The sequence below is a fragment of the Anomaloglossus baeobatrachus genome, chromosome 5 (assembly GCF_048569485.1).
Source record: "Anomaloglossus baeobatrachus isolate aAnoBae1 chromosome 5, aAnoBae1.hap1, whole genome shotgun sequence".
Classification (NCBI taxonomy): Eukaryota; Metazoa; Chordata; class Amphibia; order Anura; family Aromobatidae; genus Anomaloglossus; species Anomaloglossus baeobatrachus.
Genome location: NC_134357.1, coordinates 476993795 through 477009821, shown reverse-complemented (window position 1 = coordinate 477009821; position 16027 = coordinate 476993795). Strand labels below are relative to the sequence as shown.

General features: G+C 43.1%; 1 protein-coding gene across 3 annotated transcripts in view; it reads right to left on the bottom strand.

The window, feature by feature from the left end:
- Positions 1 to 745: 745 nt before the first annotated feature.
- The window catches only part of LOC142310357 (uncharacterized), a 58300-nt gene continuing 43018 nt past the window's right edge, over positions 746 to 16027 (bottom strand). For 2 of the 3 annotated variants that reach the window (XM_075347872.1, XM_075347873.1), the window contains exons 3-7: positions 10483 to 10788; positions 7444 to 7692; positions 3231 to 3356; positions 2923 to 2958; positions 746 to 1157 (exon numbers count right to left, since the gene is read on the bottom strand). In XM_075347872.1, coding sequence (XP_075203987.1) covers positions 1108 to 1157; positions 2923 to 2958; positions 3231 to 3356; positions 7444 to 7692; positions 10483 to 10788 — 767 coding nt within the window. In that variant the 3' untranslated portion in view covers positions 746 to 1107. The remainder of the gene's footprint in view (positions 1158 to 2922; positions 2959 to 3230; positions 3357 to 7443; positions 7693 to 10482; positions 10789 to 16027) is intronic. The other variant, XM_075347874.1, reaches the window with a different exon arrangement.

Below are 16027 nucleotides of genomic sequence, written 5' to 3'. Positions count from 1 at the left end.
AGGACGAGCCCCCAATTTTGCAGATTGAACAGTTTGACACAATTCTACTATATATTTTCAGGTATGTTGAGGATTTGGTGGTGGTATTTTATTTTTCTTATTATAGGGATATGGTGAAGGCACTATTTTACTGGCAGGAAAGCCTGCACTCGCAGGAGGTTGGACCCGATGGCCCTTGAGGTCCCTTCCATCTCTACCATTCTATGATTCTATGAACTTAAAGGGGTTGTTCAGTGAAAATTAGCTATCGCCCATCCATAGGATAGATAATATGTTGCTCACTGGGTTCACACTGATCGGCAGAATAGGAAACTTTTATACCCAGTACAAAATGTTCAGATGACCAGGAATGAGTCCATTAATTCTCTTCGGGGCAGCTGGAAAAAGCTGAGCACAGCACTTGGCAGCCACATAGGGAATAAATGGAGCACAGGTTTCTAATGTACACTGTCACTCTATACTAATGGGGATACAAGTTCCTCATTCTACCATTGTATGTGCATCTCCACTCTTGGACCTCCAAAGTAAAACAAGTTAGGTTAGGATGTTTTCACCCCCAATCCCTTTAAACCAATGTGTCACTAAAGATGGTGGAAAGAGGTGACACTACTCGATGACGAATCGAAAATATTTCTTGACAAAATGTAGAGATGAATCAACTAATAGTAATAGGTTACACCAGTGTCAGACTGGCTACCGGAGGAACCGCCAGTAATACCAGGCCTGGCTGTGGTTACCTGCATTGAACTTCAGATCTCTCACCTGAGCTCCGGAGGGCAGTCTGGACTGAACCGCGAGCACCAACTGATTCCCTGGCGATTGCGCTTCAGTTCATGACAGCTGCGGACATGCCGGGCTGAACTCTGGAGCTTGGGTGAGAGCTACGGAGTTCAATGCAGGTAACCACAACCAGGCCTGGTATTACTGGCAGTTTCTCCGGTAGCCAGTCCGACACTGGGTTACACCATTTAGGCTTAACAGTCCTGTGTATTTTTTGTAGTCCAGTGTAAGACAAGCATTTTCTACACACTTTGGGTCACACATGGTATTTTCTTAGAGCAACCACTTTCCTCCTTTGATTGCTCTTAGGTTTCTCCATTAAACAGTTTATAGTGGCAGTAATAGTGGTTTGGGTGTGTTCTCTGCTTCAGGATCATCTGTTTAGAAAGAAAGGAACATATCATTAGGTAAGTGAGAGGTTACCCAAGCTGTCTTATGGGTAACACAGAATATTCTACGAGTCATTAATCATTTATATGCATGATATTTTCCCCTTTCTTGATCGGTGATCTCCATGGTTTGAAAGATTTCTTGGAGAATCCTCCAAAAAGGGTCCTTTTGGTGAAATGTGGTCCTGAATTGCTATTTTGAGTACTTCAGCATTCATATGTGGTTTAACCTTACTAAATGAGCTGTTTACTATGGCTGGACCAACAGCAATCGGGGAAAACCATGACAGATCCTCTCAGAAAGAAGTATGCTAAAAGTAGGGTTTTGGAACCTAATTTTAGCATCCATAATTCATATCGTCTCATCCTTCCACACCACCATACACATACAGTGCAGACCAAAAGTTTGGACACACATTCTCATCTCTAGAACAACTGTTAAGAGGAGACTGTGCAGCAGGCCTTCATGGTAAAATAGCTGCTAGGAAACCACTGCTAAGGACAGGCAACAAGCAGAAGAGACTTGTTTGGGCTAAAGAACACAAGGAATGGACATTAGACCAGTGGAAATTTGTGCTTTGGTCTGATGAGTCCAAATTTGAGATCTTTGGATCCAACCACCGTGTCTTTGTAGAAAAGGTGAACGGATGGACTCTACATGCCTGGTTCCCACCGTGAAGCATGGAGGAGGAGGTGTGATGGTGTGGGGGTGCTTTGCTGGTGACACTGTTGGGGATTTATTCAAAATTGAAGGCATACTGAACCAGCATGGCTACCACAGCATCTTGCAGCGGTGTGCTATTCCATCTGGTTTGCGTTTAGTTGGACCATCATTTATTTTTCAACAGGATAATAACCCCAAACACACCTCCAGGCTGTGTAAGGGTTATTTGACCAAGAAGGAGAGTGATAGGGTGCTACGCCAGATGACCTGGCCTCCAAAGTCACCAGACCTGAACCCAATCGAGATGGTTTGGGGTGAGCTGGACCGCAGAGTGAAGGCAAAAGGGCCAACAAGTGCTAAGCATCTCTGGGAACTCCTTCAAAACTGTTGGAAAACCATTTCCGGTGACTACCTCTTGAAGCCCATCAAGAGAATACCAAGAGTGTGCAAAGTAGTAATCAAAGCAAAAGGTGGCTACTTTGAAGAACCTAGAATATAAGACATATTTTCAGTTGTTTCACACTTTTTTAAGTATTTCATTCCACATGTTTTAATTCATAGTTTTGATGCCTTCAATGTGAATCTACAATTTTCAGAGTCCTGAAAATAAAGAAAACTCTGAATGAGAAGGTGTGTCCAAACTTTTCGTCTGTACTGTAGCTTTAAAAACTTTTGTCCATAAATCTAAAAACTCTTAAGGGTGCTTTACACGCTGCGACATCGCTAGCGATCTCGTTAGCGATGTAACACGCCAGATCGCACATATGATCTGCCGAGATCGCACATAGGTCATTTTTTGTAGCGCCGGTCACATGTGCGATCTCGACAGATCGTATGTGCAATCTGGCGTGTTACATCGCTAATGAGATCGCTAGCGATGTCGCCCTTTACTTTAACTTCAGTTTTTGAGTCATCTACATGTGTCAATTTGGTAAAAAGCTTATCCAGTTGTTGTTTTTTTTTAGTTATATGGGTTTTTGAGAAATTGATGTATCTCCCAATAAATGTGTATACCTTAGTGGAGGAGTCATTTTTACCCTACCTGTTATTTGGGGGTTGAATGTTATTCTTATTATTTGTGGTACTCACCTTGCCCCATGAGGGGTTCTTGTGAGAAACGACGAGCTAGAAGGAATTAAAATATCATGTAAATGAAACATCAAAATGATAATAAAGCAGGTAAAAAAAAAAAATATGCATTTTTGTAGTGGAATTCATTTTTAAATCAATATCTGATTGGCCGGGATGACGGGAATTAAACCACCATCAAACAGGTAATGATCGCCCAGCCTTAGGGAGGGCAATTAATATTCTACAAATCCCTTAAAATAAATTAAAGCTGATTAGTATAAGGTTTGGAACGTTTATACATTTTGTGAAATTTAGAATAAATTTACCTATCAAAATGATCCTTTTGCGCCTTAATATCAGGTAACCAAACACCGTAGCGACCAAAGCAACAGCTGCGAGAATGCCGATTTTTAAGAAAGGAGCAGTCTTGGTGTCTGATAAGGAATTAGTTTCTGAAAAGAAAGGTTCAGTTTATTACTTTTTTTATTCACTATAATCCAATGGTCTTATAGTAAGAGACTATTTGATAGTACTTATTGTGTACTATATGATTAGCGTAGCACGGTTACTTATGGTGCCAAGCACTGTGCATTGTACACAGGTAGCGGTCATATTTAGCATTTTTTCATTTAGACAGCGGTATAGTGTGTGTTATTTGACCAGTATATGGCACTATCATTTGGGTGCCATACTGTATAGTTATTTTGCACTGTATATAGATATTCAAACACTGTATGGTATTATTTGTATAGAGAGTATGTGACATCGCTAATTGTACAGTACATTACTTTTACAGTGTACACTTATATTTCAACCACTATATTATTTGGCCAATGCATAACACTTCTTTGACACACCATAGTGATGGTATACATAGAAGGCATCACATTGGGAATCATAAAGGTAACGTTACTCGTTGTGGAAAATGACATGCCTAAGCATGCCAATGTGAGGAGGCTTCTGAGCCATACAATGCTCCTTTACAAAATATGCAAATTGTCTCTTCAGAGAGGAAGAGGACTGGAACTCTAGTGCCACTCACTGGAAGTAGCAATTCTAAAAGTCAATATCAACCCTTTACCAAGTCTTGCCATATGACTTAGGATGAAAACCAAACCAGAATCTCAGTTTGCAGAAACGGTGAGTAAGGGTGGTGCCCATCTGCTTTGGCTAGTTGAGAGGCTAAGACTGTGATGTAAGGGGTAAGGTTTTTACTTGTGGAGAATGACATGCCTAATCATTCCTTATAAGCCATACAATGCTCCTTTGGGATATACAAAACATGCAAATTGTCACTTCAGGGAGGAAGAGAACTGAAACTCTAGTGCTACTAACTGTAAGTAACAATCGTAAAAGTCAATATCAATGAGTCTTGCTGTTACGGGGGGCTGTCTGATAATAAAACCCAAAGGAATATCAGACAGTCAGGGTCCACCGTGCAAAGACTCTGCTGCAGACTATGGTAGAGGATAAGGGGTATATAAGTGTGCCACTGTAAATAGTAGTAGCACAAGTGCAGAGTGCAATACCTCTGTTAAACTCACAGAGGAATACAATTAGGAAATAAAGCAATTCCTCCCTTGCTTGGAGGGTGTGTGGTATGGTCTCTGTTAATGGTCACAGAGACAAAACCAGTGAGTGTGAAATGGCACCTACCTAGGTCCGTTCCTCTAGCGGTGCCAGGAGACGGACAGCAGCGTAAGCCGCACAAAGCTTCTACCTGCGTTCGCTCCACTAGTGTGCGAGGACACGAACCACTAGATATGGTACCTGCCTAGGTCCGCTCTACTAGTGGTGCAAAAGAGACGGACAGCAGCATAAGCCACACAAAGCTCCTACCTGCGTTCGCTCCACTAGTGTGCGAGGACACGAACAACTGCCAGACACAGTATAAGGAACGTTACCCTAGCGCAACGTCCACCTAAGAGTAGAATCACAAGGCCCAGCCGGACCATGTGCCTCAGGCACCTGCCTATGTCCGCTCCACTAAGATGTAAGGATACGGACCGCAGCCGAAGCTGTAAGGTATAAGAACGCTACCCTGCCGGTAGCGCTCACCTAGCATAGACAGAGAGATGCCTAGAGGGACGTGCACAGAGCGTCTACTCTCATGCATGAACCAAGAAGACTGAGCGCCGGGCGGCATGCGTCAGGGTCTTATATAGACTCTGTGCCTCATCCAAGATGGAGGACACCAGAGCCAATCCGCTGCTAGAACGACAGCAATGACGTCATGCTGGCCTATCACCGAGCAAAGCGTCACAAGCACATGACCAGCGACCAATTGGCATAGAAGGTGTCAGAGACATGTGACCACGTGTCACAAGCACATGACCAGCGGCCAATCAGCTTAGAAGGTGTCAGAGACATGTGACCTCGTGTCAGCGATGATGTCACCCGCACATGTGCAATGGCTCCAAGATAGGACTTAGTCTCCAGCGCTTGCACATGTGCAGTAGCAAGAAATCCGAACATAGTCTCCAGTGCTCGCACATGTGCAGTAGGAAGAAATCCGAACATAGTCTCCAGTGCCACAGCAACCGTAACACTTGCCATATAACAGGATAAAAGTCAAACCAGAATCTCAGTTTGCAGAAATGGTGAGTAAGGGTGTGGCCAATCATCACTGCAAAGGAAAAGATCTGGCTAGTTGAGAAGCTAAGACTATGGTCTAAGTGGTAAGGTTTCTACTTGTGGAGAGTGACATGCCTAAGCATGCCTGTGTGAGGAGGCTTATCAGTCATTTAATGCTTCCTCTGGGAAACTCAATGGCAAGACTCATTAAAAAGTTGACATTGACTTTTAGGATTGCTAACTCCAATAGTCCTCTTCCTCATTAAAGGGACTCTGTCAGTTCATTTTGTAGTACAATGCTAATGTTATCTTTAAATAGGGCTTAAGGAGACCTTTTAGGCTATGTGCACACGCTGCGTTTTTTTGACGTTGCGTTTTTGTGCATTTTTGGCCGCTAAAAACGCACAAAAACGCACCCGCGTCTTTAAAAACGCATGAAAAAAACGCATGCGTTTTTACCGCGATTTGGTGCGTTTTTGGCTGCGTTTGCTGCATTTTTCCAATGCATTGCATGGGGGGAAAACGCAGAAAAACGCAGGAAAGAATTGACATGTCCAATTTTTTTTTAAGCTCAAAAACGCAGCTTAAAAAAAAAAGTTGTGTGTGGACAGCAAAAATGAAAACTCAGACTTTGCTGGGGAAGCAAATTCATGCAGTTTTGAGGCCAAAAACGCACCCGAAAAACGTGCAAAAACGCCGCGAAAAACGCACTGTGTGAACTTACCCTTAGGATCCTTAACTTTTATTGTTCTACCTAATGTTATCTTTCTAGAATCTCCTTAGAATTTTATGTCTCCTGCACCCTAGTTAAGTGTATGAAAATACAATTTGCATATTCACTGTTTCCACCCACCTCTATGGGAGTCTGGGTGGAGTTAGCAGTGCAATCTCAGTTCAGATTTACTATCATTAATGCCAGAGGTGGGAGTGGGGAGCAGTGCATATGCAGTTTGTATTTAGATATGTTTAACTAGTTACCTCACACTTAATTCTAGGGAGCTTACAACATGATTACAGGATAAGGAAGACCAAAAACATTTGCCAATCCTAAAGGTGGTGTCACACATAGCGACGACGACAACGACATCGCTGCTAAGTCACCATTTTCTGTGACGTAGCAGCGACGTCCCGTCGCTGTCACTGTATGTGACATCCGGCAACGACCTGGCCCCTGCTGTGAGGTCGCCGGTCGTTGCTGAATGTCCTGCTTCATTTTTTGGATGTTGCTCTCCCGCTGTGTAGCACACATCGCTGTGTGTGACAGCGAGAGCGACGAACTGAAGCGAGCAGGGAGCAGGGAGCCGGCGTCTGGCAGCTGCGGTAAGCTGTAACCACGGTAAACATCGGGTAACCAAGAAGCCCTTTCCTTGGTTACCCGATATTTACCTTAGTTACTAGCGTCCACCGCTCTCACGCTGGCAGTGCCGGCTCCCTGCTCCCTACATACGTAGCTGGAGTACACATCGGGTAATTAACCCGATGTGTACTCTGGCTAGTAGTGTTGTGAACAGGGAGCCGGCACTGGCAGCGTGAGAGCGGCGGACCCTAGTAACTAAGGTAAATATCGGGTAACCAAGACAAGAGAAGTGCTTTCCTTGGTTACCCGATATTTACCTTAGTTACGCTTCCACTCGTTGCTGCTGGCTGGGGGCTGATCACTGGTCGCTGGTGAGATCTGCCTGTTTGACAGCTCACCAGCGACCATGTAACGACGCAACAGCGATAATGATAAGGTCAGATCGCTGGTCGTGATCGCTGCTGCGTCGCTATGTGTGACACCACCTTAAAAGGTCTCCTTAAGCCCTATTTAAACATAACATTAGTATTGTACTAGAAAATCACCTGACAGATTCCCTTTAAGAGGCAATTTGCATGGGGAATCATGGATTGTCTGTTTGGCTTTAGTACCTTATGTTGCCCCATTAGGATCATGTCATAGAACAAGCAAATGGTAGCAGTAATTACCTAAAGATTGATTGAAGCTGTTCTCTTCTTTTGCACTATCTATATCGGATGACACAGCACAGCATATATCCTTGTTCTCCATCTCTTTAGTAGTATTCAGATGAATCTGTAAATTCTTTTCAGACAGTTTTTCTTTTCTGATCTCCTGGTACACACGTGCATCATTATCTTTGCAGACTATTGTTGCATTCTCTTGCATAGTCTCTACTTCACATACAAGCTCCTTGTTTTTGCTGTTTCGAGAACAACCTGGGAAGTAAAAGTAAAACTATTAAATTTTAAGTAATTTGTACTGGGGTAGTGCCAGTGGTGTTGGGGGTTTAGACTTTACACCCCCAACACTTCATTGAAAACGCAGCCAAAAATGCAGAAAGAATGGAAATGCTGCCGATTATTTTCTGCACCAAATCTGCAAGGCAAAAATTCTCAGTGTCTGAACAAGACTTCAAGATTCTCATTGACTTTGCTGGCATCAGGACTTGCTTGTGACATATCTGCAAGCAAAAAAGCCTAAAAATAAGGCAGCAAAAATGCAATGTGTGCACACAGCCTGAAGCGGGGTTTACACGCAACGACATCGCTAATGAGATGTCGTTGGGGTCACGGACTTCGTGACGCACATCCGGCCTCGTTAGCGACGTCGTTGCGTGTGAAACGCAGGAACGACCGGTAATGATCAAAAATACTCACCATATTGTTGATCGTTGTCCAGACGTTCCTATCCCGATTATCGTTGCTGCTGCAGGTACGATGTTGTTCGTCGTTCCTGCGGCAGCACACATCGCTATGTGTGACACCGCAGGAACGAGGAACATCACTGTCCCTGCAGCCGCACGCAATGAGGAAGGAAGGAGGTGGGCGGGATGTTCGTCCCGCTCATCTCCACCCCTCCGCTTCTATTGACGTCGCTGTGACGCCGAACGAACTGCCCCCTTAGAAAGGAGGCGGTTCGCCGGCCACAGCGAAGTCGCTAGGCAGGTAAGTATAGTGTGACGGGTGTTAGCGATGTTGTGCGCCACAGGCAGCGATTTGCCCGTGATGCACAACTGACGGGGCGCGTACGCTCACTAGCGATATTGCTTGCGAGATTGCTGTGTGTAAAGCCCGCTTTAGAGTTGGCATATCTATTAGGTGTACGCCTACAGTTAGTAACCTGGAAACACATATATTGTATATATATATATATATATATATATATTGGTATATGTTGATTGTGGCTTTTTTATACTGTATGCTCAGAGACTTTTGTCTAGAAGTCTGTTTTTATATAAAGTGGAATTGTTGTTTTAATTTTTTTTTCATAAATCAACAGTACACATTAAAATAAGCAACTTTGTAATATTTCTTATCAGACAAATTTGCTTCTTTCTCTGCTGGTATTGATCAGTCATTTTCAAAATTCTCAACTCTGAGGTAAAATCTGAATTCAATGAAGACTTTCCCATTACTAACATAGGAGATGGCAGTTGGTGCTGATGAGATTCTATGTAGATAGAACAGAGAGGAATGGGTGGATCTGTGCCTCTAGCCCCTCCCTCGGCTTCTAGCACCTCCCTCTATCTCTAGCGCCTCCCTCTAGCTCCTCCCTCTGCCACTAGCTCTTCCCGTCATCATAGAATCTCATCATCACCAACCGCCATCTCTTATCTCAGCAATGGGAAAGTCTTCACTGAATAAAGATTTTACCTCACAATTGAGAATTTTGATAATGACTGATCAACTCTGGCAGAGAAAGAAGCAAATTTGTGTCATAAGATATATTATAAAGTTACTTATTTTCAGGTCTACTATTGATTTAGAAAATACAAATTAAAACAATGGTTACCATTAAAGTGTCCCATGTTTTGTATTTACTAGAACATTTTGTTCACCCTTGGGGGTCTTGAGTGCAATAGTCTGGTGGGCCGCTATTCTCAGTAGAGTTGCCATACCCAGTTATTATAGCATGTGGGGCTATCAGGTGTCAATGAAAGCGAGCAGATGGTAATGGTGAGGATTGTGGTGACGAAATCTGCCTCACAATGTCGGTAGGACAGAACAGGCTGACGTCCATAAAGTTGTGCTTACATCATGAGTGTGTGTGTCTGTGTGCAGCGACACATCATGGTTTCCATTAAGAGTTTGTTGTCCTGACGGTCCTAAGAGTCTGACCAATACTGCGCAAAGAGTGAGATCTCAGAATTACTGCCATGAGGGAACCGGTGAGATCAGAGAGAGAGAGAACGGTTACTGTTGAAGGTCACTGTCCGGTTACGGTTGACCTTGAGTTTTCCTTACTCAAAGTCGAGAGTAAGGCCTAAGACACACGGTATGAAAATCGGACCAAGTGGAATGCGATAAAACATGGCATTCCACTCGGACCAATATTAACCTATGTGCCAGCACCCATGAGCGATTATTTTCTCGACCACAATCGGACTGAAAAAACAATCGCAGCATGCTGCGATTGTAATGCGAGACTCTTTCTCTCACACCCGCTCAAGTCTATGGGGCGAGAGAAAGATCGCACTGCACTCGCAGTACACCGGTGTATCGCGAGTGCAGGGGGAGAATGGCAATAGCCGGCAACGGAGGAGAGAGGGAGATAAATCCCTCCCTCCCCTCCTCAGTGCCGGCCCTTCCCTCCTCAGAGCTGGCCCGTCCCTCCTCAGTGCCGGCCCGTCCCCCGCAGCTGAGGTTCGATCGCATGATCGGACCTCAGTCAGAGTGACACTCGGCTCCTGCTGTGCTACCAGCCTGAGCCGAGTGTCATGCGAGGGTCACATTAGTCCCCATGTGGCCCCGGCCTAACTAGAAAACCAGGGAGATAATAATGGTCTGAGGTCTAGAGAAGAGCCCAATACTCCCAGTCTCATAGTATGGGAGGACTGTCATTGCACTTGTCTGGCGCTTACGTACAAGCACTAAATGCTCATTGGAATAGTCTGGGGTTTTTTTTATGGGGATCAGTACTTTCTAATATGTCCTGCTAAAAGAGCATTTATTCATGGCAAGCAAATTCCTCTTAAGGTGATAGTAAAAAAAAAAATAAGTTCTTACCAGAAACGATGTCGATGGGTTCATTGTGAAAACTGGAGTTACCTGAGTCCAGAAACAGCCAATATTTAAATTCACCACAAAACTGATCCTTGGAGGTGGTCACCGTCACTTTATTATCTGCATATGCAATGGTCATTTTTCCATCTTTTGTGGTCTGACTTCCCATTGTAAGCAAATTATATTCAAACAAACGACTATCCGTTTTATTTAGCACTGTGATGTTCTCAAGTTTGTGCGTCACATCACAGGTGAGGGTCACGGAATTCCCATATAAATAACACACTCTACTGCAACTGGCTTCAAGCACTGGAAAAAAGGAGAAAGAGAAGAAACATTAAAGAGAATCCATTATAGAGCAGTAGGAGATCAGCAGACTGATATATGTTTTGTGGAAATGGAATTAGTAACTTATTTATTTAAATATTTGCTTATTCTCAGTTTAGGAGTCCAGTGGGCGGTCCTACTCAGTGACTGACCATCCGCTGGACTCCTAAGCCCAGAATTGTCAGTAGTTCTAGATCTTCTAGCTCTACTAAACCTATACCCACAAAATATTTATCAATTTTTCAATGTTTTTAGCTCTTTAACTTGGGGTTTGTAAAGTGCATGGTATTTCAACAAAATAGGTTTCCTTTGAGACCACCACATAACAACTGTCAGCCAGTACTTTTAGACTATAGCAGGACAAACATGTATAACAGAATACAAGGATCTCATGTGGGTCCTCTCCACTCCAATAATTGTGTTAGTAAGGGTCTCATGTCAAGATATTTTGATCTTTTTGGTACAAAGTACTAAAGGATAAAAGTTGTCTCTCTTAGGCCCCCTATAGGTGAGTACCCTGTATGTCAATGTCTAAGACATGTAAAAGCTACAGTGGTATGAAAACGTTTTTGCCCCTTCCTGATTTCTTATTCTTTTTCATATTTGTTACACTAAAATGTTTCAGATACCAAACAAATTTAAATATTAAACAAAGATAACACAAGTAAACACAAAATGAAGTTTATAATGAAGATTTATATTGTTAAGGGAGAAAGAGATCCAAACCTACAGTGCCCTAAGTGAAAAAATGATTGCCTGTCCCCTTTTAAACATAAATTAAATTAACGTAGGGTAATCAAATGTTTGGGAAGCTGAGGTCAATTTCTCCAGCCACACCCAGGCCTGATTACCACCATACCTGTTCTCAATCAAGAAATCACTTAAATTAGACCTGCTTGACAAAGTGAAGCAGACCAAAAGATCCTCAAAAGCTAGACATCATGCCATGATTCAAGAAATTCAGGAACAAATGGGAAATAAAGAAATTGAGATCTATCAGTCTGGGAAAGATTATAAACCTATTTATAAAGGTTTGTGACTCCAGTGAACCACGGTGACAACCATTATCCACAAATGGCGAAAAACATAGAACAGTGATGAACCTTCCCAGGAGTGTCTGGCAGACCAAAATTAGCCCAAGAGCGCAGCGACGACTCCTCAAAGAGGTCACAAAAGATCCCACAACAACCACCAAAGAACTGTAGGCCTCACTTGCCTTTGTTAAGGTCAAAGTTCATGACTCCACCATAAGAAATAGACTGGGCAAAAAAGGCCTGTATGGCAGAGTTCCATGACAAAAACGACTGCTGAGCAAAAGAACATAAAGGTTCTTCTCAGTTTTGTCAGAAAACATCTTGTTGATCCCCAACACTTTTGGAAGAATACTTTGTGGACAGACGAGATTTTTGGAAGGTGTATGTCCCATTACATCTGGCATAAAAATAACACAGCATTTCAGAATGTGGTGGTAGTGGGATGGTCTACATTTCTCATGTATGCAGTCCTTGAAAAGCCGTTCAAGGGTGCATACTGTTGTTCGAGATGTGCGCAAGTTGCACATTTGGAAGCCCAGATACTGGATCTAAATGAGCAGCTGGCAACTCTGAGATGCATTAGCAATATGGAAAGGAGTTTGCTGCTCACTGAGCAGCAGCTTGTTGGGTCAGATGTGGGGGAGGATCGTAGTAGGGAGCGGCAGGACGGTGAGGTAGGTAGCTGGGTGACAGTTAGAAAGGGGGGTAAAGGTAAAAGTGCTAGGAAGGCTAGTCCTGAACTGACACACCCCAATAGGTTTGCAAACTTGGCAGATGAGGGGGATGTCATTACAGGGGTAGCATTGCTGCAGCAAGGCATGACCTCTGAATGCCAGAGGAGTGTCTGCTCCAGTAAGGGGGGGAATAGGAGTGCAGGGCAGACAAGACAGGTACTAGTAGTGGGGGACTCAATTATTAGGGGGACAGATAGGGCAATCTGTCACAAAGACAGGGATCGCCGAACAGTGTGTTGTCTTCCTGGCGCTCGAGTTCAGCACATCGCTGATCGGGTTGACAGATTACTGGGAGGGGCTGGGGAGGACCCAGCGGTCATTGTACACATTGGCACAAATGACAAAGTTAGAGGTAGGTGGAAGGTCCTTAAAGATGATTTCAGGGAATTAGGTTGTAAGCTTAAAGCATGGACCTCAAAGGTGGTATTTTCGGAAATACTACCTGTGCCACGAGCCACACCAGAGAGGCAAAGGGAGATCAGGGAGGTTAACAGGTGGCTCAGGAATTGGTGTAGGAAAGAGGGTTTTGGGTTCCTGGAGAATTGGGCCGACTTTTCAGTTGGCTACAGATTCTATGCTAGGGATGGGCTGCATCTTAATGGGGAGGGTGCAGCTCTGCTGGGGCAGAAAATGGCTAGAAGGTTGGAGGAGTGTTTAAACTAGGAATGGGGGACGAGGGTATTCACTTTATAGAAGGCGAATGTAGTGCAGATAGTGACCAGGGCACAAGTAATGAAATTGGGGGTGGTACGGGGGGAAGGGTTAGGACAGTTAATACAGTAAGCAGGAATACAGGTACAGAGTCATACGTAACGTGCATGTACACTAATGCCCGAAGCCTCACAAATAAGGTGGAGGAATTAGAATTAATATTGTTGGAAGAAAATTATGATATAGTGGGGATATCAGAGACATGGCTGGATGAGAGCTATGACTGGGCTGTTAATTTACAGGGTTATAGCCTATTCAGGAATGACCGTACAAATAAGCGAGGGGGAGGTGTGTGTCTATATGTAAAATCATCCTTAAAACCCATCCTGCGTGACAACATATGTGAGGGTACTGAGAATGTAGAGTCCCTATGGGTGGAGATAAGGGGGGGGAGAATGAATAATAAAATACTGATAGGGGTGTGTTATAAGACGCCGAATATTATGGAAGAGGTAGAGAATCTCCTCATAAAGCAAATTGATAAAGCAGCGAATCTCGGAGAGGTAATTATTATGGGGGACTTTAACTATCCTGATATAAATTGGGGAACAGAAACTTGCAGTTCCAGCAAAGGAAATAGATTTTTGATAACAATGAAAGATAATTACCTTTCACAAATGGTACATGACCCCACAAGAGGGGGAGCACTACTAGACCTTGTACTAACCAATAGGCCAGACCGCATATCAAATATACAAGTTGGCGGTTACTTGGGGAATAGTGATCACAAAATAATAAGTTTTCACGTATTCTTTAGTAAGATGTCTAGTAGAGGGGCTACAAGGACACTAAACTTCAGGAAAGCAAATTTTAAACGGTTGAGAGATGATCTTAGTGCAATAAACTGGGATGATGTACTAAGTAATAAAAGTACACAAAGCAAATGGGAGACTTTTATGAGCATCCTGAATAGGGCTTGTGCAGAATATATACCCTATGGGAACAAACATGCTAGAAATAGGAGGAAACCCCTATGGCTAAATAGAGCTGTAGGGGAAGCAATAAAAGAAAAACAGAAAGCCTTAAAAGAATTAAAGAGGGTAGGTAGTGATGAGGCATTATATAATTATAGAAAATTAAATAAAATATGTAAAAAGCAAATTAAGTTAGCTAAGTTTGAGGCAGAGAGACTCATTGTGAGAGAAAGTAAAAATAATCCTAAAATATTCTTTAACTACATAAACAGTAAAAAACTGAAAAGCGATAGTGTTGGCCCCCTTAAAAATAGTCTTGGTGAAATGGTGGAAGGGGATGAGGGTAAAGCCAACCTGCTGAATGACTTTTTTTCTACGGTTTTTATACAAGAAAATGCCATGGCAGATGACATGACCAGTGATACCATAAATTCACCCTTGAATATTACCTGCTTAACCCAGCAGGAAGTACGCCGCCGCCTCGAAATCACTAAGGTTGACAAATCTCCGGGCCCGGATGGCATACACCCCAGAGTACTACAGGAATTGAGTTCTGTGATAGATAGACCATTATTTTTAATCTTCACAGAATCCTTAATAACAGGGTCAGTACCGCAGGACTGGCGCATAGCAAATGTGGTGCCAATATTCAAAAAGGGGACAAAAACTGAGCCGGGAAATTATAGGCCGGTAAGTTTAACCTCTACGGTTGGTAAAATCCTTGAGGGGTTCTTGAGAGATGCTATACTGGAGTCTCTCAAGAAAAATAACCTTATGACAGAATATCAACATGGGTTTATGAGGGATCAATCCTGTCAAACTAATTTGATCAGCTTCTATGAAGAGGTAAGTTCAAGCCTGGACCAGGGAAATGCAGTGGATGTTGTGTATATGGACTTTTCAAAAGCTTTTGATACGGTGCCACACAAAAGGTTGGTACATAAAATGAGAATAATGGGGATAGGGGAAAATATGTGTAACTGGGTTAAAAACTGGCTCAGTGATAGGAAACAAAGGGTGGTTATTAATGGTACGTACTCGGACTGGGTCTCAGTTCATAGTGGGGTACCACAGGGGTCAGTATTGGGCCCGCTTCTTTTCAACATATTTATAAATGACCTTGTTGGGGGCATGCGGAGTAGAATTTCAATATTTGCAGATGATACTAAACTCTGCAGGGTAATCAATACAAAGGAGGATAATTTTATATTACAGGGAGATTTATGTAAATTGGAGGATTGGGCTGAGAAGGGGCAATTGAAGTTTAATGTAGATAAATGTAAGGTCATGCACTTGGGTAGAGGAAATAACATTTATGATTATGTACTTAATTTTAGAACACTGGGTAAAGCAGACACAGAAAAAGACTTGGATGTATGGGTGGATGGTAAACTTCACTTTAGTGGACAGTGTCAGGCAGCTGCTGCCAGGGCTAATAAAATAATGGGATGTATTAAAAGAGGTATAAGTGTTCATGAAAAAAATATAGTTCTACCTCTGTACAAGTCACTAGTGCGACCGCACTTAGAATACTGTGTACAATTCTGGTCACCGATATATAAGAAGGACATAGCTGAACTGGAGAGGGTGCAGAGAAGAGCCACCAAGATTATTAGAGGAATGGGTGGGCTGCAATACCAAGACAGGTTATTAAACTTGGGGTTATTTAGTTTGGAAAAACGAAGGCTTAGGGGGATCTAATCACAATGTATAAATATATGAGGGGACAGTACAGAGACCTTTCCAAAGATCTTTTTACACCTAGGCCTGCGACTGGAACACGGGGGCATCCGCTACGTCTTGAGGAAAGAAGGTTTAATCATAATCA